Here is a 24785-nt window from a genome sequence, read left to right as displayed (position 1 = left end):
TACGTGTTTTAAGTAACTACAAGGGAAACTGAAAGCCACTGGTTATAGAGCAACAACACAGAATATGGAAAAGGGTTGCTGGAAATTAGTCATTAAAGTATTACTAAACTTTTGCTAAACATACATTTGCACTTATTTCTACAGCCATTTAAAAACAATATGAATGTCATCTATACTATACAAGATCTGTTATCAGCAGACCTAACCATGTGTCTCCACCCATCTGCAGAGGCTTTTAAGACATTTTTGCAGTTCTATTGGAAAATTAAGTGGTTTTAAAATGCAAGCATTTAAATGAGCAGACTGTGCAGAGTCAGTATAGCCTTTAGTCTATGCCCATCTTCACTATTCAGCATACGCTGTTGGACTGCCATTAGTATTTAGTGTCCTCAAATACATGAAATAGTGAACCTTCCAATCCAGACATTCCTCACCCTAGGCTGCTAAGCATGCTGACACTTAAATTACGTTTCTTATGACACTTAATTCATGTCAGCACCCCATTACATTTATAGTGTCATACAGCATTCCAGACTTGCAATTATCCTGTGGCATAACCTGCCCTTGGCACGTGTACTAGATTTCGAAGAGACTTAACAAAAATAGAGATTTTGTGTTACAAAGATTTGGGTGGCGAAGGCATCAAATAAAGGAGTTACAATTCTAGTTTAAATGGCTGTGTGTACCTCCTCAACTTCACATGCATACTTCCCTAAATCTGATAGCCACAGCCTTCGGCAATGTTTAGAATATGTGGCTGATATTTTCTGTGCCACTGGCAGCATCTGCACAGTAGCTTCCCATCGACCCAAGTAATCAACTTTTGAGCATTCTCCAGTCTTGGGAAAATATCCTATATACATCTATAAGGGCACACTGTGCAGGTGCGGCAAATTAGCATAAAAGATTATAGCAGCAGACTGTATACATTGTGGAGACAACGGCTGTCAGATTCAGCATTGGTGGCAGGGCGAGGGGGATACTTTTGATCGGGGGGGGGGGGGGGGGAATCAGGCAGGCAGGCTTTATTTTAAGGTGCCCTTTTCTCTTTATTATTTATACAGTATATAATTTAAGATTAAAAATGCATACCTAGGCTGTTCTAAATTCATATATGATAGATAGATAGATAGATAGATAGATAGATAGATAGATAGATAGGATAGATAGGATAGATAGGATAGATAGATAGGATAGATAAACACAATTCCTGGCAGAAACTAAACCAACAGAGCAATGCAACAAAAGATTGAATACTGACAGCCAACACTCATGTTTTCTTTTTTTCCAAGACTAAATCTCTTCATTGGTCCCCTAGCAACAATAAGAAGGGAAAGCCAAGTTCTTCCAGTAAAACACTGATATTATATCCAAAATCTCCCAACCACGAACTGTAGCATTAATTCATAAGTGACAATAACACAGAGACTAGAAACATCAACATTATACCCAAGATCCCCTAACCACAAGCTGTAGTATAAAATTCATACATGGAAATAATAAAGAGACCGGTAACTCTGCATATAGTGTAGCCCTTGTTACTTTAAAGCTTTGGGTGATTAGGGTATATTCATTCCTCTTACACTGAAGTGCATTTTTTGTTGGCAAGCACAAAGCACTGCAACAGCAAATTCTGCACAAGGTGAAATGAAATACTGGTAGAGGAGGATAGCACAATCGACTCCGTCAGCACAGCACAAATTCACAACCTCACACAATAAATAAAGCAATTTTGACAGAGGTGGTGCAGTCGGGTCCCTATGCTAGAATTTGAAAATTCTATTTACTAAGAAACGGATACTTACGTATGAATGAATGCCGGCAAGCTGAATAACAGGCTGCATTTTAAAATCTGTTACAGTCTCAAGTGGCAAACTATCCCCAGCACGATGCCCCAATGCGCCCAATTGCTACAGCAATTACAAAGCCAGTAAACAGCAAGGGGTGCCAAGAATAGCATGGGGGCTGGAGGAGCTAGAATAGTGTAGGAAGACACCAGGGATGAGAAAAGTACTGGCTGGGTGAGAAGAGTACTGCCTGCCAAGAGGAATACTAACTGATCATTAGCAAGGTGCAGCTTCCAGAGATTAGGTGTTTGATTAAAAATTAACTGCCATGCATTCAAACACTGCAAAAGCTTGTGTCCTTAGGTCTTTATATTTGGTGAGATCACCAGTATACTGATTTCTAGGCAAGCACTGGCTTAAAATGGTTGGAAAGGCTCAACATTTTTTTTTTATGCATGAAGGCAGCAGCTCCCCAGCCCCCCCCCCCCCCCCAATACTTTCATGAGCCCCATCACGATCTAGTGGTGTGCATAAGAATCTTGGCTCTCTGGGGACTCTCCCTCCTCATTGGCTGAGACAGCAGTGGGAGCCACTGACTTCCACTGCTGTCAATCATCAAGAGAGTGATGGGGCCAAGCCATGGCTCTGTGTGTGAATGGACATGCAGCTTGACGTGGGGACACTTGGCAGAAGTGCCAGCAGGGCAATCAAGAAGAGAAGGATCGGAGCTACTCTGTGCAAAATTATTCCACAGAGCTGGCATGTATGACATTGCCTTTAATATCACTTTAACCCCTTAATGTCGCAAATGTGCACCTCAGAGATGGACGCGGTTCAACCATTTTGTTAGGCATCTCCATTTTCTGACCTCATCTTTCCACCCCTCCCTCTTACTGAGAGGAGACATCTAGCCAGTGTGTGTATGTGTACTGTTTATGGGTCACTGGCTGGGCAAGGCATTTCTAGCTGGTGCCGAGCTGTCTGTGAAAGCTGTATCCTTTCTCACCTAGGAAGAGATAGGACCAGTTTTCCCAAGAGAGCTGGAGTCTCACTGGCCAAAGTACCTGTGTAATTTCACACCTCGTAACAAGATAAGGAGCCTTCCCAGGAGTTGAAGAGACTCTGAGCTAATAAACCTAGCTCAGTGTAGGTGACAGAATTAGATGAACACTTCTCAAATCAATTTCTCCCCTATGTCTCATATCTTGGAATATGAGAGACTTACATAAAAAGCGGACACCTCGTCAGATGGCCAATGAGAAGGCCAACAGTTTGACGAGTCACAATTATAGTGAAAAAATCAAGACCCAAAGAGATTACCCAAAAATAAAAAATATCAAATATATATAAAAGAACAAAAATAAAATAAAGTCCCAATATGCAAAGTGTCCAAATAATGTGTCCAAACAAAGATCAATTTCTTGATAGGAAGACGCTTCCTACTCCACTGAAGAAGATGCAAATCAATCACAGGTGCTCTTCAAATACCTCAAAAAACAAAATCTCAACATAGTATATTACCTTTTAAATCCCAGAACTAAAGTGCCACACGTGTATCATGCAAAAAAAACACTCCAGTTTCACAGCACTCATGTAAGGAAAAAAAAAAAAAAAAATTTTAAATATCACTGCAAACTATATATAAAGTGCATAATTACCCTAAAACAAACAAATTCCAGCTTGTAATCAACCACATATGTACAGAGTGTCCTTAGATTGGTATCCTCTTGTTCCTCAGGACCTCACAAACAGACCAGGGATTCCAGAATCCAAAATGGCTGGCGCAGCACTTCCTGGAACGTCACGTGCCCTGGACGCGTTTCGTCTCTTCCGGACTTTGTCAACAAGGAATCCCTGTGTGTTGGAGGTCTGGAGAGTAACGGTGCACTTCAGGTGTCCCCCAGAGCTACAAAGTGATAGTGCTGGATAGGAGTAGCAAGGGGGAATTACCTGGTGATCGGGAGACCCTCTACACACGGAAAGGGGATCGTATACTGGGCATGAGGAGTTTGATGCTGTCTTGCTGATCTTATCGTTTTTATATGTAAGTGGCTACAATAAATTTTATATATGATTATAATTCACATACTGATTCCTGGTCTGTTTGTGAGGTCCTGAGGAACAAGAGGATACCAATCTAAGGACACTCTGTACATATGTGGTTGATTACAAGCTGGAATTTGTTTGTTTTAGGGTAATTATGCACTTTATATATAGTTTGCAGTGATATTTAAAAACATTTTTTTTTTTTTTTTTTCTTACATGAGTGCTGTGACACTGGAGTGTTTTTTTTGCATGATACACGTGTGGCACTTTAGTTCTGGGATTTAAAAGGTAATATACTATGTTGAGATTTTGTTTTTTGAGGTATTTGAAGAGCACCTGTGATTGATTTGCATCTTCTTCAGTGGAGTAGGAAGCGTCTTCCTATCAAGAAATTGATCTTTGTTTGGACACATTATTTGGACACTTTGCATATTGGGACTTTATTTTATTTTTGTTCTTTTATATATATTTGATATTTTTTATTTTTGGGTAATCTCTTTGGGTCTTGATTTTTTCACTATAATTGTGGGTTTTGGGTTTAAGTCAATGAATATATGTTTTATTAGTACTTCAGGGGAAGGATATTGATATGACTTTAAGGGATTTCTGAGGATTTTATATATATATGTGTGCTGATTTATACTTATTCAGTTTGACGAGTCACTCACTTATCTCAGACCATCAGGGGAGCCAAAACATAGAACTCGTGAACCGTGCAATATATAATTTCATAATTCATATCTAAATAATCCTCAGACTTGTCTGCATAATAATATACCTGCGGGAGGACTGTCGCTTGTGCAGATGGAAAGTTATAGACCAGAATATGAATTATGAAAGATGTTGGTTCCAGTTTACGGTTTCGCCTGACGATCCCTCCCTAAACAGGGGATTGGTCTTTCACTTCAGAACCACCCCCTGCTGGGAAACTTTAAAACAGGCTGCCAAGCTTAAGGAAGTTTAAGTTAGACATCTCCCATTCTTATCAATATACCACCTGGGGAGACCTTTCACTCTGAAACGTGATCTGCTTCCATCCAAGGCTAAATGGCAAGTAACTTAACCCTTTAACTTCTCCCTGTTATCTCTTTGCTGTGCTGTGTTCTATGTGTATATATATATATATATATATATATATATATATATATATATCTTAGTTACATCTTCTCTGTAAATATTTTTACTGCAACTGTTTGACACTTATAGTAAGAAATCTTTCTTCTGAAAGTGTTGAACTGTTTCTATAACTCTTAATTGCAGTTTACGAATCCCTGCCTTTAAAGAGACGCTACTGTTGGTTTAACTCTCTGTATAACCGGCCTGTGTCAATGACCGGGTTATGCGGACGATTATTTCAATTATTATAAGGTTATAGCGATATTGTGAGTTTCCTCCTTCTCTGAACCAAAAGGAGGTGGTGGCAGTGTGAAGGGGTTAATTGCGTAATTAACCTGACCCAGTAACAATTGATTCAGGCTGCTGGCACATTGATCGGTACCCATTAGCTGGAAAATCGTTGTGCAGGGTGCAGCTGGGTGTGGCATTGTTACGCAAGTCACATCGCGGTTGTAGATCGGTTAGCCCTTCGGTCACGAGTTTGGTGAGAAGGTCTGGGGTCTGACGCTGCGATCGTGACACTTAACACTAGCAAATCCCCACCCTGTAAGAGGTTTATGATGCTGGGAGGCAGGGCGGGATTTCTGATCATGTAACTGCTGTGGCTGGCTGTCACAGCGGTAACATGATCAGAAAGCTCCCGATCACAAATAGAGATCGGGAGCTTTCCGTTAGCCACTGTTAACTGTGCCAGGAGCATGCTCTCGGCACAGCTCTGTTTACATTCTGGTACATATATATGCAGCCTTTCGCCACTGAGGTCCCCCCACCAGAGAGGCTACATATATGCATACCGCTAGCATCAAGAGGTCATTGTACTATAACAAGGTGTAGATAGGAAACCAACCCTGAGCAAAAAAGTTATTTTAATCATAATTTAGGGCTTATTTTTAAAGTAATAAAATTTCTTGAGATCCTTATTTATCATTTTGACATATTATGAAGCTCTAACATAAGTTAAAGCACAAAGATTTTTATTACCGCACATGTGGTAAGCTGTCAATAGGGTTTGTAATAGGGAAATAGGGTGTGTAAACAGGAAAGTGTTATCCTAACCCCCATGCTTGAGACTGGAGTTGAAGAGAGCTCCTCTAAATCAATCCATTGTGGGGACAGTGCAGTTACACTGCTGTCTTCAGATCCAAAAGTTACACTCAGACCTTTTTAGTATGAGCAACAAGTTTTTCAAGCTGCTCTATAAATGCATATTATATTGTTTTAATCTAATTAATTCACTTTTGCATGTATTTTCCTATTCTCTAGTGTGCCTGTGAAGCAGCCTTTGATTAGTTCTTCAACACACACTGAATACCTAACGTATCCCAATGCTGCTGACATGAACAGAGTTTCAGAAATTATGCATTAGCTACCTGTGCCTATATGCTCTCATGGGGTTATCAAAACGGTTTCTGGCTGCTTTTCCATCTGTACAAATTAATGAGTGGATTTTGAATCCCTCTTTTCAAGATATCTATTTAGATGCAGGCAGATGGTGTAAAATTGCAATAGTGGGAAGTATCTATAACTCTTTTATTTATAACGTTATATAGTGCGCAATTAAAGCAAGGCTCAAGCTTAGGTATCTATAAAAAAATGATACTTTAACAAAATGCACTGCTATCACAGACTTATGGATTTAAAACAATATATATTTTTTTGGATATAGTAGGGAAGGGTTAAAAATCTTAGTCAATTTTTTTAATGACTGTGTATCGGGTAAATTTCTGTCTCAACAGAGAGTTGCAACAGGATATTAGTGAAAATCTCTCAAAGTGATGGGAATTCCCATTTTAGACAGTTATCCTTTGAATAGGTATCCCTATCAGAAAATTTCTCCTTACATCTTGCTCTGGTGACAACTGAAAACTTATGGAAATCCCTTTGCTTTCTGTTTCAATGTCAATTGTCACTATGATGAAAATGGCCAGACAGCAATAAAGAATGGACAAAGTCTAACTGGAATCCCTTTCCTACTCTATCCAAAAAAAAAAAAAAAAAAAAGTTCTACATTCGTGATTGTACATGGGAGTATGACCATATACAGTTGTGTTCAAAATAATAGCAGTCAGACATCACTAACCTAATCAATCACTGTTTTTGGTAGAAATGATATTTCTACATGGCAAATAATTTACTAGCAGGTGTAGTAGAGTAATAGAAATCCAACAGACCCAACAGTCATGACATGCATGCTGCTGATTCTGTGTAACTGAATCACGAATTGAAAGGGGCATGTTCAAAATAATAGCAGTGTGGAGTTCTATTAGTGAGGTCATTCATTCTTTGAAAAACAGGTGGCAATTATTGCCCTTATCTAAGGAAGGAAGGAAGGCAGCAAATGTTGTACATGCTGGTTACAGTGCATTTCTCTCTGAAATTCTGAGGAAAATGGGTCGTTCCAGACATTGTTCAGAAGAACAGCATACCTTGATTAAAAAGTTGATTGGAGAGGGGAAAACATATAAAGAAGTGCAGAAAATGAAAGGCTGCTCAGCTAAAATGATCGCAAATGCTTTAAAATGGCAACCAAAAACTGAAAGACATGGAAGAAAGCGAAAAACTACCATTCGAATGGATAGAAGAATAGCCAAAATGGCAAGGACTCAGCCAACAATCAGCTCCAGATCAAAGAAGGCCTAAAGTTACCTGTGAGTACTGTTACAATTAGAAGACGCCTATGTGAAGCCAAGCTATCTGCAAGAAGCCTCCGCAAAGTCCCACTGTTGAAAAAAAGACATGTGCTGAAGAGGTTACAATTTGCCAAAGAGCACATTGACTGGCCTAAAGAGAAATGGCGCAACATTTTGTGGACTGATGAAAGTAAGATTGTTCTTTTTGGGTCTAGTGGCTGGAGACAGTTTGTCAGACGACCCCCAAACACTGAATTCAAGCCACAGTACACTGTGAAGACAGTGAAGCATGGTTGCACAAGCATCATGATATGGGGATGTTTCTCATGCTACGGTGTTGGGCCTATTTATCGCATACCAGGGATCATGGATCAGTTTGAATACATCAGAATACTTGAAGAGGTCATGCTGCCTTATGCTGAAGAGGAAATGCCCTTGAAATGGGTGTTCCAACAAGACAATGACCCCAAACACACCAGTAAACGTGCAACATCTTGGTTCCAGACCAACAAGATTGACGTTATGGAGTGGCCAGCCCAATCCCCGGATCTTAATCCAATAGAAAACTTGTGGGGTGACATCAAAAATGCAGTTTCTGAGGCAAAACCAAGAAATAGAGAAGAACTGTGGAATGTAGTCCAATCATCCTGGGCTGGAATACCTGTTCACAGGTGCCAGAAGTTGGTTGACTCCATGCAACACAGATGTACAGCAGTTCTCAGAAACAGTGCTTATACAACTAAATATTAATTGTTTCAAAGGAAAGCAAAATCTTCAAACATTTTTCAGTTTATATAGTGAATGTCTGAGTTTGTAAATAAGAATACAAAACTGCTATTTTTTTGAACAGTCTAATATTCACTTTTCTTCAATTTTTTTTAGAGGAATAACACAAATTTTATATATTTTTCTTCATGTTTTGATTTGGAATAGAATGTGTAGTGTTCCCAATGCATTTGTGTGTATGGAAATAAAAGCTATTAGAAGGATTTTGAGCTTTATTCACTTTTTTCAGCACACTGCTATTATTTTGAACACAGCTGTACTTAGGAAGGGTGTGATGTGCTGGGGTGTCTCCAAAATGTATTGGAAATTATAGCTAAAACATATCAGTTTAAAAACTTATAAACTCGTCAAAGCATTTAAAATGAAATTGAGCCAAAACATATACTGTATTTTATCTTTAGGTCTTGGCTCTTCTGGCAGAATATGTTAATGCTTGGTAGATTAAAACTATCCAATGCAACGAAAACAACTTGAGTTGTTCTGAAATGTACACAAATATTCCACAACACCAATAGTGGAGGAAAATATTAATCACTATATCACTGTACACTTAATGGCACAGTTTTTCAATTAGTCCCCACTGAATATGGCAAGACGTGGAACACAGCACATTCAATGCACAAGCTCTCATTCACATGGATTCTTTATAATTGAATGTACGTGTGAAGGAAGTGTTTCTCAGCCTAAATTAAAGTATTTGAGTTTTTTTTATTGGAAAAGGAGAACAAAAACCAGACAGCTCAGAAGGTGATTTGGAAACACTGCAATTTATATGCCTTTTCTTTCATAGGTTTGTCAACAGCTACCTCCAACATGGAAATGTTCTTGTGTTCTAAAGTAAATGCTGACCTAAAAACTATTAAAAAAAAAAATCCTAAGTACTGTCAAGCAATATGTCTATCTCACATTGAGATCCAGGGATCAATATTTGGCTATTAATACCTACGCAAGGGCAATTACTTATTGGCTTTCTATAATACAAAACAAACAGTCTAAATGAAACTGGTGATGTGTTTCATGTCATACGTTTGACAACCTGAACAAGCAAGTTAAGCAATTAGCAGCTTTATGGAGTGTTTATTAAAAATGCCTTTACCTTGCCAGTTTATAAGTATTGAACTTACAGTTTAAACTGCAAAACCATGAAGTGAAAGAAGTGCCTTTAGAGTTATACAACACATATGTTGCCACTGGGCTTCAGAGCTGTTAATATATATGTGTGTGTGTGTATGGTGAGTTACTGAAGTTGTTCTATATAGTCCAGTTCTACTTTAAATATAGTGAATATCAACAAATATCTACTGCAGAAGGACTACATTTTAGACACAACAAAACATTTGACAGTACATAAGATCATTATATATTTACATATCTTATATGTGTACAACTATTTATTCATACCAACTTGGTGCAAGAATCCTGGAACTAAGTAATGAAAGGACTTTAATACTAATTTCACAGAATTTTTGCTTTAAAAAATTACTTACTGATGTTTAGTTTGTATTGATCTCAAGTTGCATAAGTCCTCATGAAGCATTTAAGATGGTGTTGGTTTTCATATGGAATCAATTTAGTAATGAATGTATGGTGACCCAGTACTTTGCACAAGTAAGGCTAAGTGCTCATTCAGGATAATCTATGACACATTACGGAAATAGTTTTCCTCTCATCAGGAATACACTGCTACACATCTTGTGCTACAAATGTACACCATAAAATAGATCTTGTGGTATTAAAAACTGATGATTGGGTGCTAAGAATAACGGCCTTATGTTGAGAGCCAGCTTGGGACTAAATAGCATCCATGGCACATTAAACACATTAGACTAGATTTATGAATTGAACTAACGTTTGCTCATCGTGTTAGAGCAAAATATGCTCATGGATTGGCACCAAATGCATATAGAAATTTAAACATTTAAAAACCTTTAATCATAGTAATAGTAGTAAGTTTGACTGAGGAAGGATGGCCCATAACACATAACTCCTTTTCACAAATCATTTAATTCCCTGAAAATTGTTTGCTCTGTATGCTGAAGGAGTGGTGGAGGTGGTGGGATTCTAAATCGGCTTAAAGGAAACCTGTTTAGAGTAGAGATGTGCACGATGGAAACATTTGTTTCATTTTAGATTCATTTGTTAAGTTAGTAATTTTGCTTCGTTGTTTTTATTATTTTAGAATGATGCGTTTTGCGGCATTAGTTTCGTATATCTTCAAACTGAATCAAATTTGAATATCAAAGCTCGAATTTGAAGTTCAAAATTCAAATTTTGAAAGACAGCTATAATTGTTCTACTATACTCTATTCTAGTCTATTCTTTTTTTTCTCATTCTTTTCTGTTCTCTGCCATTCTATTCTATTCCACAAAACATTCCATTTCAAATTCAAATCATTTTTGAATTGGGATAATTCGTTTTGTTATAATTTATTTTGGATTCAAAGTTGTTGCTATTGTGATTCAGAAATTTGCTTAAATCTGAATCTCCAAATAACGAAAATTTGGACTAAATTTCAATTCATAACTAAACAAATTGCACATATCCAGTTTAGAGGGGCCTGTCACTGCTAACCACCTAAAATGCTAGACTTTAGTGGAGCCTAAGCCACTGACCCAAAATCACATCAGAGGTTCTGGCTTCAAATGAACAATTTGACTTAAAAGCCTGGCATTTAGTATTTTTGGCCTCAGATCAGCACTGCCAGTGATATTTCGCACAGAGTGTGCAGCAAAAGCTTAGCAAATAGGATTTTGGCAGTAAAGCAGTTGTAAGGTCTTGCAAAACTGTAGTGCTGTCACCTGCAGGGGCGTCTCTAGGGTTGGTGTCACCCGATGCGGTAACACTTGGTGACACCCCCTCTGACGATCCCCGCAGGATGGATCAGATCTACAGATTGAGCACAATGGATCAGAGTCCGATCCATTATCCTCACCAATTCTCAGGTCCGATCCATCCTTCGGGGATCATAAGCTTGCAACCTATACAGGGTTAACTGATCTCTCCACAAAAAGGTAAGTTTTAAAGCAAGTCAACCCCACAGGATGGATCGGATCTGCGGATTGGGGAGCATAATGGATCGGACTCCGGTCCGATGTCACCCCGTGCGATAGGTGTCACCCGGTACGGCGCGCACCCCCTGCACCTGCCTAGGGACGCCCCTGGTCACCTGTATAAGACACAGCCATACAGTACTGTAGGGTGGATGGATTACAAGAAAAAATATGTTTTATTAAAAACCTTTTGAGTAAAAGAGCCTCTACATATGTACCTGAGCTGCATATTTAGACCTTATTGAGTATACAATTGCCAAGTGGACAAATTTCTCACCTTGGCATATTACTTTATTAAACAGTTCCTTTAAATCCTTGGTGCCCAACCTGCTGTCCTTTAGTTAATAATGTGTGGCCCTCGGACCTCAGCAGGCTGTAGCAATAACATAGATTATGGTAATGGCCTTCATCTCTACAAGCATCATATAACATGTTCCCACTTTTATTTTGTCTTCTGCAGCGTATTCCCAGCAAAAATGTAGAATTTCCACATTCTACGACCCTCATTTCCTCCATTAGATCTGCAGTTTCTGACACTCCTCTCAAGCATTACATATACTGAACACCTTATGTGTGGCCCTTTGCTGATGTCAGGGGATCAAACCCCCCCCCCCCCCAGCTTTAGCTCAGGTTGACAACCACAGCATGATATACTTACAAGTTATACAGCATGTCAGCCATATTGCTGCGATAGTACAAGGCATTCCTATAAGCTTTTTCAGCTTCCGAAAGCTTGCCCTGGTTCTTCAATACATTCCCAAGGTTTCCCCAGGCTGTCAAAGAAAAAAAAACATTTATAAGAATACTTCAATGCATGCCCCTTTAAAGAAGGCATAATATACACTACACCTGTAATTTTATAGTATCATAGGACCTAACAATCTAAAACACAAATGTCACTTTTTGAACAGTCTCCAAATATTGACTTTTGGTTTTGTAAGATATGTATAATTTTAACCTCAGCATTGGAATGCAAAAAATAAAGCCCATTCAATTTTGACAATGTCACACTCATTACTATCTTGCACAGACAGTTGGTGCTGTAAGCTTTCATTCTAGACTGTGTTCTGCAAACGTCTCCTACTGTCAAGCAATAATGCTATGCTACAAAGATCAACTAATAATGACAAATGTTCCTGCACAAGTAATTACTTTAGCACAGGAAGTGTCTGCTGAATAATGAAGACCTCTGCTGAAATCAGAAGGAACAAAAAATTTCAGCGTATAGAATAGCCATTCTCCACAGGGCAGTGCAGCTGAGGTGCAGCCACATGACTAGGCAGAAATGGCTCTTAGCTAAAACAATAGCAAGGTGAACAAATTCAGCTGGAGAAGTAGAATGAATATAGATGCTGAAACACAAATATCTTTAAATGTGTCAAAAAATACTGAACACGGCATGATTTAAAAAAAATAAATAAACTTAGATTTAGAGTCTTCACATAAATTTAACAGATTATAACAGAAAAAAATCTACCAGTCAGTTGAACATGCTTGAATATACTGCCCAAGGCACCAAAAAAGGTGCATGCAGTATTTTTGAAATGCTGCGTACCACAACATACAGTCAGCGGTGTATTTAGGTTTTGTGCTGCCCTAGGCAACACAAAAATCATCTGCCCCCACAGACACTGACCAACACAACCCCCCCTTCTCCCTCCTGCGGAGAGAGCCTGACATTGACCAACAACATCTCTGCCCCCCACCTGGGGAATCCTTCCACTACCCCTCTGCCCCCGCCCACCTGGGAGATCCTTCCACTACCCTTCTAACCCCCCCAGCGATAGAGAGACGCTCATCTACACAGCTCCAGACATCACAGAGAGCGAGAGTCAGGCTCTATATACATCATGAAGCAGCCCACAGTCTCTCTCGGATCCCACCTGATTCCCATGGTGCACGTGACCTTCATTCCTTCTTCTGGGGGGAGATGCTGCCCCCTAAAAAAAATGCCACCCTAGGCAAGTGCCTTGTTTGCCTTGTGGTAAATATGCCCCTACATACAATAACATGCATTCCAATACAGGTGCATTTGGGGTACCATTAAAAGGAGCTGTTTAGGCCCTGCTCTTCCTATGGATAACAAAAGTACAGTTAGATTTTGCACTCCTGTGACCTGTTTTCAGCCAACAACGGGCTAAATCCCGCATGACATCACTCAGATGGTCCAGGCTGGGAGAGATCCCAACTTTACAGGTAGGATCCACCTAGATGCCTGGACCAGCAGCTGGCTTAGCCTCTCAGTGAGCCACTGGGAGACTGAGCCAGCTGCTCCCTACCCTATCCTACCCTTCCCTTCCCAGCCCAGCACTCCAGTAAGTGCTTGAGGTGCAGAACAGAGAGCCGGTGAGAACTGAGGAATCAGAAATGTTTGATCGCTCAGGTCCCCAGTGCAGAGGTGGTGGGAGGAACATGCAGCATCAGATCGATGCTGCATCCATCTAAGAGGATTTAAGTTTTTGTTTTATATATATATATATATATATATATATATATATATCAAATATTTCTCTTTTAAGAATAAAAGGCACAGTAGTGCATCAAGGCATGCTTTCACAACTGTGTTTTGGAGCAAGCAAGAGCTATATTGTATACCTACTGTAGATGCCTACCAGCCTACCAATTCCTAATGAATTCAGACAGCATAAAGAGTTTTAGGCAATGTTTAACCAAAACCAGATTCTCTTCTTTGTATTTAGTATATTTAATGTTGAACTCCATGCAAAAAGCTATACATACACAGTTGTAATACATGGTTGTTTCCTGCCAAAGGATTTCTATTCGCATTTATTCAACTCTGAGACTTCCTTCAAAGTTTGTGACATCACTTTTCACTACCACAGAAAAGCAATAGAGTTTAGTCATTTTCATTCCCCTAACCATTGACAGGACAAAGTAAGAGCAGCAGCAGATTAATGAGCTCATCTGATCATTCTGGTTGAACTCTCCTGTCAGCGTGTTCCTTGCACACTGCAGAGCGTGTAGGTCCTCGGAGCTAGTTCTATTGTAAAGTGCTGAAACAAACCCAAAAACAGATACCCTCTAACCCACTTGAAAGTTTATTTTCTTTATTTTGTTCTTAGCTGGTAGTATAAGTTATATCCACCTATGTCCCCCACCCAGGTCCATCACTGCCAATGTTTCTGAATTCAAGGGACTGCTAGTCCAGCACTGTGATGTTCCCTCACCAGCCTGCCCCCGACAGTCTTCTTATAATTAAGTCACTTCTTTTCTGGATCCTGAGAGGACAGCCAATAGCAAGTGTCCATGTTACAAAGGCAATGACATGGGCACCCATAGACGGACACACCAGAAGTAAACAGAAGTGCAAACAAAGAGAAGAGGAAACTAAGTCACAATGTGGAACATTAGGCAAGCTTAAAAGGAAATTTAGATAGGGTTTTATTTTTTTCTTTAATACAAAAATTAGTTTGTGGGGGTTGGGAGAGGGGTTATGTTAAACCTGAAGACACCCCAATTAGCCACATATTTTATGTTAATTTGCAAGCACATCCATGTCTATGGAGCAGGAACAGTATGTTGCATTAGGTTCTGTGCAAACAAGAGCTTAAATAAGAGGTTTAGGCTGGGCTCACACTGATGCGGATCAGAATAGCACCCCGTTCATGCAAACCGTCGTGGGTGTGTATGTTAACAACACCCCAAAATCAGTCTGGTGCAATCCGATTCTAGTGCAGACCCCAAAAAAAGGCATCCTGCACCTTTTTTGGTGTGGGTTTGGTGTGATTTGAGCCATACAAAATGTATGGCTCCAGTCGCACCGCACACAAATGGCATGTGATTTGCACAGGAATGCGGTGCGGTGCGGTTCCTGTGCAAATCACATGCGATGCACCACACCGCATTAGTGTGAACCTAGCCTTAAACCTCTTAAGAGAATTAGGCTATATACTGTATATTTATCATCATACATGTTTACTTTGATATTTGTTCAGGTACCAGAAAATATTTGTTTTGGATGGACTATATAGTATTCTGTCTTCAGCAAAAAAAATCTGGTTGCCTGCAATGAGATACTAGCCTGTGCACTTAGTTCTTCGTAGTTTCGGGAACTTTAAACTTCGTAATTTTTCTCTATAAACATAATACCTAACCCCCAGGAGTAAACAAGATCACATATAGTGTCTCATCAAAGGAATAAACAATATGATTTTGCTCTGTATCCATATCTGCCTCGCAGTATCTGTAATGGAAAATAGTAACATTTTATTGCACAAAGGAAATGCAAATTGGATTGGGACGTAGCTGGCCGAAAAACTGAATGAAAACGTCTGTTTTTCATTAGAAACGCATTGCAGGCTCTGAAAGCACGGAGGTATTACCAACGCTTTACTTTACTTGCTCTTCTATTAAATAGTGTATCATCTAAAAAGAGATCTGAGTGGGTGGTGACACAACCTGCCTTAAGGCTTCTATACTTTCAAGAAGTCTGACTTGAGATATCTGATTAATTCAATTGTCGTACACAGTTTTTTGGCCATCCTCATGGAAACTTGCACAGGGAAACAATGTTTAAATATTCAAAAGTTGCGCAATATAAAAACAAAAAAATGTATTTAGTTATGCAGATCAGACTTGCATCTGGATTCCATTAAATGACTTCTGAAACAAAGGCATGTAGGAAGATTGACATGGTTCAGAAGACAATAATTATACACAGACCTTCTTGGAATGGCAGTCGTTATTTTAGCAAACAATTTAGAAAAAGTTCACTATTTATTTTCAGCTAATTAACTAAGATTTTGACCCTTTTTATTCCCAGAATGCCCTTGGTGTAGCACTATGGTGGTGAGTCACACAACCACTCACACTTGAGTATGTTCTGGTAAGTTCTAACTTGCACTTGCCTGGGTCGCAGTCCAATCTTTACAGAGTAGAAGAAATAACACGTACGCGTGTTGCACTGTTGGAGGAAAATGAGCAACAGGAAACTGGAGCGGATTATCATTGAAATTTTGAGTGAAAATTGGCAAAAGAGTGAGTAGAACTTTAGATCTGTTACAACAGGCTTATGGTGAGCACTCCAGCATTGGCGGCTTAAGGAAGGGCAGAAAGATGACCACAATGACGCAAAAAAGCAGCAGCCAAAAACGCAAAGGAAGAATACAAGGAAGGAGTGCGAACCTTCGTATTCTGAGCATGCAAATGATGGCAGAAGAACTGAACATGAACAGGGAAACAGTGCGGCAGATTCTAATGGAGGATTTCGGAACGAGAAAAATTTCTATAAAAATGGTTCCTTGAACTTAGACAGAAGGTCAGAAAGAATGTTGTCTTCAAATTTCATCTGATCTTTTGAAGAATACAGAGGGTTTTTTTCCCCCACAGTCCCTTCCAGGAATTAAATTGTCGCACCATGTACAATACAATTGTTTTGTTTATGGCTAACTCCACTTTAATGGCAAAAAATTTTGCAAATAAAAAAAAAAATAATATAGCATTTACAACTGCGACTCAAGTCATATTGTAATTGAATGTTCTTAAAAATTACCTTTTCTTTTAAATCTGCAGCACTGTAATTTTCTGTAAAATGCAATGCAATATGGCTACCTGGAAGTGTTTTGTACACTAAATGTGTACAGAACACCCCTTGAAAATGTCATTTCCTGCTTGTGTGTTTGGCTTACTAATTTTCCCAGAAGTCTGCACTAAGATACAAGTCAGATTTTTGGCACTCTCTGCAACAAAAATGTTATTTTTGGTGAGATACTCCCAAAGGGAAAACACGTCTAAAGGGATGCAGACCCTGCAATGTTCCTCAGTGTCAAGCAGGTGCAGCAGCTGATTATTATAAAACCACTCCCATACATATTCACGCTGCGCATGGACACAGACAAACAAACATCTACTTCTTCAGAATGATAAAAAGGTAGGAGTCTGCAACAAAGGTTGTCAAAATCCTTGCAATGTACATAGATCAACCATAGGGGAATGTTTTTTTTTTCTCAGCAAAAGTGGAGTTACTCTTTAACTTATTTCAAGAATAGAATAGTAAAAATAAACATTATAACATCCCCAAACGGAGAATGCTTCTTTAACTTTAAAAACTCTCTTTCAGAGAAATGCTTCCACACCTGTGCGTATATAAAAGCAAGTACCAATGTTTGTAAGCATATTCTGTAATCCTCTGTGCACCACAAATACAGGTGTATTTTATTCTGTGCCGCAATATGCCCCTATATTGCACATATACATTTATGTGCAACAGCCCCAAAGGTTGGATAAAACTGCATTTATATACACTCTTCCTATATGTCGGCTTCAATTCTACAACTTGTTGGAAGGAGTCATTAAAAATATCTAAGCGTCCTTCAAATTCAATAGTGTTCATTTCAGGTCATATTTCACACGATTTACAGATCTACATCTTCCAAACAGAATGCAGACATCTCTACTCAGTAATTAACTTTTTCAGATCTATTTTATTGCAATATGGCAACCTGGAGGTGCTCTGTATACTGTTCGTGCACAAAAATCCCCCAGAAATGTAATTTCCTACTTGTGTGATTGGCTCACTAATTTTTTCAGATGTCTGCGCCAAGATACAAGTAACATTTGAGGCAATAGGAATACAATTTTTTGTAAGAAGCTCCTTAAGGATTAAAGTATAAATTCACCTTTTGTATCATATGTTACACCCATATTCAGGGTGTAACAAGTAACATGTTACAAATGAACCGGCCCCTGCACCCCCCCAACTACCCCAATCCTCCATTTTAGCAGCTAGCGGGGGATCTTCTCCCCCCTGTTGGCTTTCACAATTTTGAAAAACGACAAGTCCCGACAGCCTTTGCGGCTCTTGACTTGTAGTTCTCAATGACCTACCAGGCCACTGGTGAGTGCTCTAGATCGTTCATTGAGCTTCCTGTCAGTGTGTAACTGCCTGCCCATATCGGAGGTACAGGCAGACAGATACACAGACAGTCTACAGGACCATGGCATTACACCCACAATCTGCCGATCGTGAGTGTAATACTTTACAGGTCCCTAACAAAAACAAATAATAAATACATTTTTTTTTTGTAAAAGTGAACTTCCAGTATCCTTTAACCACTTGCTAACCACTGGCAGTGCTTTTACTGTGGACGGGCGGCAGCTACAGGAAAAGTAACGTACCGGTAAGTCGCTCTGCCTGGACTAACTCCCCTGCCACGACTGCTGTATTCACAAGACACAGCGGAATGCGGATCCCAGAAATCAGGACCTGGTGATCATGTGATTGCTATGCGATGAATCAATCTGAATCATAACAGTTTTGCTTCTGTTTCTAGAAAACTGTAATTGGCCCACAGCTCTCAAATGGTACATGGGCCAATCATAGCACCTTATACCATGTGACCAGCTAAAGCCAATCACAGATCACTATATTTTGAACTGTCATGAACTTAACCCATTCATTACAGTTCAAAGCAAGCGCTGCAGAGCAATAACCTTTATTGCTCCTGCATTGCAAAGTGTAAAAAAAAAAAGAAAAATCCCAGATTACCTTCCCAGACTAATACAATATTACTGTGGTAACACTATACTACTCTGATAATAGCATTACAAAAAAAATTGTAAAAAAAAAAAAAATAAGAAAACAAAATTAAAATAGTTAAAAAAATAAAATAAATATAAAATATTCAGAAAAGAAAAATATTTATTTATTCATTTTTAACTACTTGCTAGCCAGCAATGGCTCCGGGCACAGTGACGTACCCTTAAATTGCTTTCCATTTATGGGTGTGAGCACGCATGCGTGCACCCCCCACTGCCCCCTATGCCGGTCCAGGGAGAGAAGAGAGAACACCACAATTAGTAAAAGCATTAAAATTATTATTATTATACAGGATTTATATAGCGCCAACAGTTTGCTCAGGGCTTTACAATATATAGGGAGACAATACAGCAAAGATACAGTGCAATACAAGAGGGTTAAGAGGGCCCTGCTCCTTGGAGCTTACAATCTAAGATTACACACATGTTCGATTAGTACAATCAATGCTTTGAACACCCTTATTAGCCCTTTGATCACCCCGTTGCCCAGAAAGTGCCATTAGTATAGTGTTAGTATGTAGAATTTTAGAATGATCACTGTATTAATGACACTTACGACATCAGATAGCGTCAGGGTCTGTAAGCGCCTCTCCCAGCCAGGGTCAGCTAGCATTAGAATGCCCACACACTATCGCACTCATGCTATAGGTCGATGATCACTATCATTGCTAGTATAGTGTTTGTACAGATCAAGATTTTGATCACAAACAGAACTATACTAGTGCCTCCTTAGAATAGTGTCCCCAAAAACAGTGTTAGCAGGGTCAGCCCTGTTTGCTGCCCACACTAGCATTTAGTTCCTCCACTGTTCTTTACAGAAGATTTTTATCAATTGATTTGAAAGCAATTTATACACACAACAATACATCGCCACCCACCCAAATTCAGCTTTTACCAGACAACTCGCATGAAAACTTATCAAGGTTTCTAAATGTAAAACTTTTTAGGGCCTAACCCTCAACATGAGTATTACAAAAAAAGAATAAATTGCAGTCATATTGGTCCACAGACCCAATTCATCATATGCCTGTGTTCCCTGCTGTTACATATATGCCCAGCAACATACTGGTATGTCACTAGATTTTGAGTGGTTATATGAGGATGATGCCTGCAGCTACAGACATCATCCTGGTATCGTTTTTTCAGATAGCATTCGGCTTTCATGTAAAAGCAATCCTAGTGGCTAATTAGTCACTGGATTTCTTTTACAAGCAGCAGGAAGGGACATCCCCCCTCCTGCTGCCTTACACTGCTTTCTCAGGCTCTCCTGTCCCACCAGGGAACCTTAAAATGCAGCCGGCAGTTCTGCCAGCTGACCACAGAGCTAATTGGAGACTGGAATGGCTCCATCTCTATGGTTTAAGAAACCAAAAGCTATGAGCATTTCATCATTTCAGATTCACCAGATATAAACAGCACCACATTAAGTTTGGGAAAGCATCTGATCACACCAATCTTGGTGTGATCAGATGCTTTAAGGGTAGAGGCGAGATCTAGAGTCTAACAGACCCCAGAATTCTCAGAAAAGAGTACCTATCACTGCCTATTGCTATCACAGGGAACATTTACATTCCCTGTGATAACAATAAAAGTGATTTAAAAAAATGAAAGGTACAGTGTAAAAAAAAAAAAAAAGAGCAAAATAAATAAAATAAAAAAAAAAAAACAAACACTCTCCACCCTTGTTCACACACAAAGGCGAACACAAGCGTAGGTCCAGTGTTGGTATGTAAACAGAGAATTCACCATGCATGTGAGGTATAACCACAAACAAACGATAAAGTGCAGTAATTCTAGCCCTGGACCTGCTGTGTATATCTAAAGTGGTAACCTGTAAAGGCTTTTAAAACATTGCCTATGGATACTAAAAATTTACATAGTTTGTTGCCCCTGCATGGGCTCACGCAATTTTAAAGCATGTCTTTTTTGGTATCCATTTACTCGGCATATTATCATCTTTTATATTTTATCAAACATGTGGGCAATATATTTTGTGCATTAAAATTCAAAAAAGTATTTTTTCCAAACAATTGTGTTTGAAAAATTGATGCACAAATACTGTGTGACAATAAAATTGCAACACCCACCATTTTATTCTCTATGACCTCTGCTTACAAAAATATATATAATGTTTGGGGGTTCAAAGTAATTTTCTAGCAAAAAAATGTTTTATGCAAAGAAAAAGTGTCAAAAAAGGCTTGGCCTTCCAGTGATTAGAAGAGTGGGTGATGTGTGGCATAAGCTTCTAATGTTGGCCCTGAATTGTCAGGATAGTAGAAGCATGCCCCCACCTCCTTTTTGGAAAGTAGACACTCCAAGGTATTTGCTAAGAGGCATGGTGAGTATTTTGCAGATCTCACTTGTTGCCTCACGTTTTTGGAAATATGAAGAATGAAAACGTATTCTTTCTTTTTCCTTTCTCAAAACCCTGTGACAAAAAAATGATACCTGAAAAATACTCACCAAACCTCTTATCAAATTCCTTAGGGTGTCTACTTTGCAAAAAGAGGTTATTTGGGGGGGGGGGGTGTTTGTACTATCCTGACATTTTAGGGTCTCCGAAACTGTGATAGGTAGTGAGGAAGTGACATGAGGAGATATGCAGTTTGAAAGCCTGAAGGTAGTCATTGGATTTTGAGGGCCTGTATGTAGCTAGGCTGCCAAAAAAGTCTCTCACATGTGGTATCCCCATACTCAGGAGAAGTGGCAAAATGTGTTTTGGGGTGTACTTCCACACATATCCATGGCATGTGTGAGCAATATCATTTAAGTGACAACTATGAGTAAAAAAAAATTGTTTTATCATTTTGCAAACATTTTTGTTAAAAAGTATAATCTTCTATGGACTCAACATGCCTCTCATCAAATTTTTTGTATCGTCTACTTTCCAAAAAGGGGTAATTTGGGTTTTTTTTGTACTGCCCTTGAATTTTAGCTCCTCAAGAAATGTGATAGGCAGTCAGAAAGTGAAAGCTGTGTAAATTCCAATACATATACTATAGTTTGTAGACGCTATAACTTTCACCCCAATTAATAAACACTTATTGGGATTTTTTCTTTTTCCCAAAGACATGTAGCAGAATACATTTTGGCCTAAATTTATGACTACATTTGAGTTTATTGGAGATTTGTTTATAACATAAAGTAGAAAATGCTGGGTTTTGTTCTACATTTTGGGTCTTTTTTCATTTATATCCCAAAAAATTAAAATCCCAGTGGTGATCAAATGCCACCAAAAGAAAGCTCTATTTGTGTGAAAAAAAAAACATACATTTTGCTTGGGTACAGCATTGGATGACCATGCAACTACCAATTAAAAGAGAACAGAGGTGAATAGCAAAAAATGGCCTGGTCAGGAAGGGGGGAAACCTTCCAGAGCTGAAGTGGTTAAAAAGAATGTTACCCCAACATTTCTAATTTCTGATAAGTTTCTGTTGTTCCATGTAGTTCTGTTAAAAGTATGCTATTCTCTTTGTATTTCTTCCTTTGTGTGAAATTCCTCGTGATCCTGCCAGTCCCCCAGCTTTCTTATTTCAAACTGACCATGCTAGATATAGAAGCTCATCCTTCCCAGTGTGGTCAGTTTTCTGGCTGTTCTAAAGCACTGCTGGCTTTTCCTCCAATGGCCCAGCTCTTCATTAGGAAGATCAGTGTATTGCTTTTTCTCTGCTTCCCCCTGACACACCTCCCTGTTTTTCCAACCCTCACCTCTTATACAGCTCAGAACAGTGGTTATGTGATCACCTATAATTAAAAAAAACAGGTATTTGTCTAAATGAACTATTTAAAGCAGTAACAAATAGTTTATTAAAAACAAAAAAGCTGGTTTGCTGGCAGGTTTAAATCATAACGTACTACTATGAACTGCATAGTAGTACATTGTGACAGACTTACCTGCAAATGGAACGCTCTAGCGCAGAGGTGTCATGGATCCCCTGCCGCTTCCATATTCCCTGGTGTTTCTTTCAAGTTTTGGATATTCAGCTGCTTGAATGACTGGGCTGCAGTGACATCACTCCTGTGCATGCACACGGGAGCCACATTTCTGCGGTACAGACAGCAAGATGTAAATGTGATCTGAGCTATGCATGTGTTTCTCAGATCACATTACCCGCTGACAAGCAGTGGGGTCATTTATGTCAAAGGGACCACTAGGGTCTCTTCTATTATAAAAACCCTGGCTGTCGGTGAATTTGAAATTCCAAGACTTTACTACCACTTTAAAGTGACAGGAAACAGAGATTCTTTTTATTTTTTTAAATATACAAAAATGTTTTGCCTTGCATTTCAGTTTTAAACTGAATGGGTTGTCTTACAAGGTGAGGGTTTACACATACTTTACTTCTAACAAGATATATATACTTCAGGTGGTTATACTGCACTTTGACCCTCCCATACAGGAATCAGTCTGGAAAGGATGTGATGAAACAAACAGGAATTTCTACAGAAGAGAAAAATGGTAGGACTACAAACTTTCCTTGCAAAGTACATTGATCACCCAGAGGGGATTAATTTTTTTTTCTCAACAAAAGTTTAGTTATATATCAAACATCTGTATAGATAAAGTTGATCCAGGGAATATCCGACTGCCTCTCGGGGGATCAGGAAGGAATTTTTTTCCCTGCAGGAGCAAATCGGATCATGCTTTGCTGGGTTTTTTTTTTGCCTTCCTCTGGATCAACTGTGGGTATAGGATTATAACTTTTTTTTTTTAATGGTTGAACTGGATGGACATTTGTCTTTTTTCAGCTAACTATGTAACTATCTGTAATTTTTTTTTTTTTTAAATAATGCAGCGATGGGAATGAGATGCAATACAAACTATTAACACTGCTGCATTATAACAAAACTCACATTAAAAGTAAATCAAGTTGAAATTTTGACTGTAACATAGCTATATGTTTCTCGGATAACACTTACAATTATTAAATTTGACTTTCCTAAAATACTGTGCGGGAAATAAAATACTAACTACAGCAAGTTAAAAAATTTTCTTTTAAAGTAAATCTGTAACATCAAAAGTTAGTAAAACTAAACTAAAACTAAAAACTGGACCTAAAACTGGACTCTCAGAGAAACCTACATGCACATACCTTTCTTTACCCTTACGTCTGCCCCATCAGCCCCCTCCTTCTATCCTTAATCTGTCATGTTTGAACATTTCACAAGAAATGATTACGAAGATTACATTTTACATTAATCCCACTTCAGCTACTCAACAGAAAAAAATCCTTATTAGGCATTACAGTTATCACGTCGAAACTCCAAATACATACTGAACTGTAAAGTATTTTCACAGCTGACAGTGCAACTTACACACCCCATTTCCTGACTCTAATTAGGATTGGTATGGAAGCGTAGCTGTCAACAGTAGATGGCTTACCATTGCCATATAAAGCCAATTAAGGTGTAACATTGGAAAAGCCTCCTAGAAAGGAATTTGGGCAAGTTAAAAAAAAAAAAAAAAAGAAGCTTACTAGCAAAAAGTACAGTATTAAGTCACACCTTTAAGGTTAGGTAGAAAGCCAGTTGATTTGTTAGACAAAACAATTGTTTATGATATATGCTACTTTACAACTGTCTTCTAGGTAGGGTTAGGATCTATTTTAATCAGTAAATAGCTTACTGTATATGTAAAGCACAACTGTCGGTCTTCGGGTTTTCCTGTATTACAGGATTAGATTCAGGACCATTTAGAATATAGGTTTAGCTGTAAGTATAAGGCTTAGCTAAAAGGGCAGCAGGAGAAAAAGATATAGGATAGGAGAACAATTAGAGCCATTCAGCAATATGACTGTGCCTCAAGAGTTAG

At 38.8% G+C, this 24785-nt stretch overlaps 1 protein-coding gene across 2 annotated transcripts in view; it reads right to left on the bottom strand.

Moving 5' to 3' along the window:
• TMTC2 (transmembrane O-mannosyltransferase targeting cadherins 2) overlaps positions 1–24785 on the bottom strand; it is a 420955-nt gene that overhangs the window by 146034 nt on the left and 250136 nt on the right. For both annotated transcript variants that reach the window (XM_089652355.1, XM_089652348.1), the window contains exon 4: positions 12075–12189. In XM_089652355.1, coding sequence (XP_089508481.1) covers positions 12075–12189 — 115 coding nt within the window. The remainder of the gene's footprint in view (positions 1–12074; positions 12190–24785) is intronic.

Source organism: Staurois parvus, unplaced genomic scaffold, assembly GCF_062004578.1.
Source record: "Staurois parvus isolate SC_StPar_1 unplaced genomic scaffold, SC_StPar_1.0 ptg000025l, whole genome shotgun sequence".
Taxonomy (NCBI): domain Eukaryota; kingdom Metazoa; phylum Chordata; class Amphibia; order Anura; family Ranidae; genus Staurois; species Staurois parvus.
Note: the sequence above shows the minus strand (reverse complement) of the source record. Positions and strands in the feature narration are given on the sequence as shown.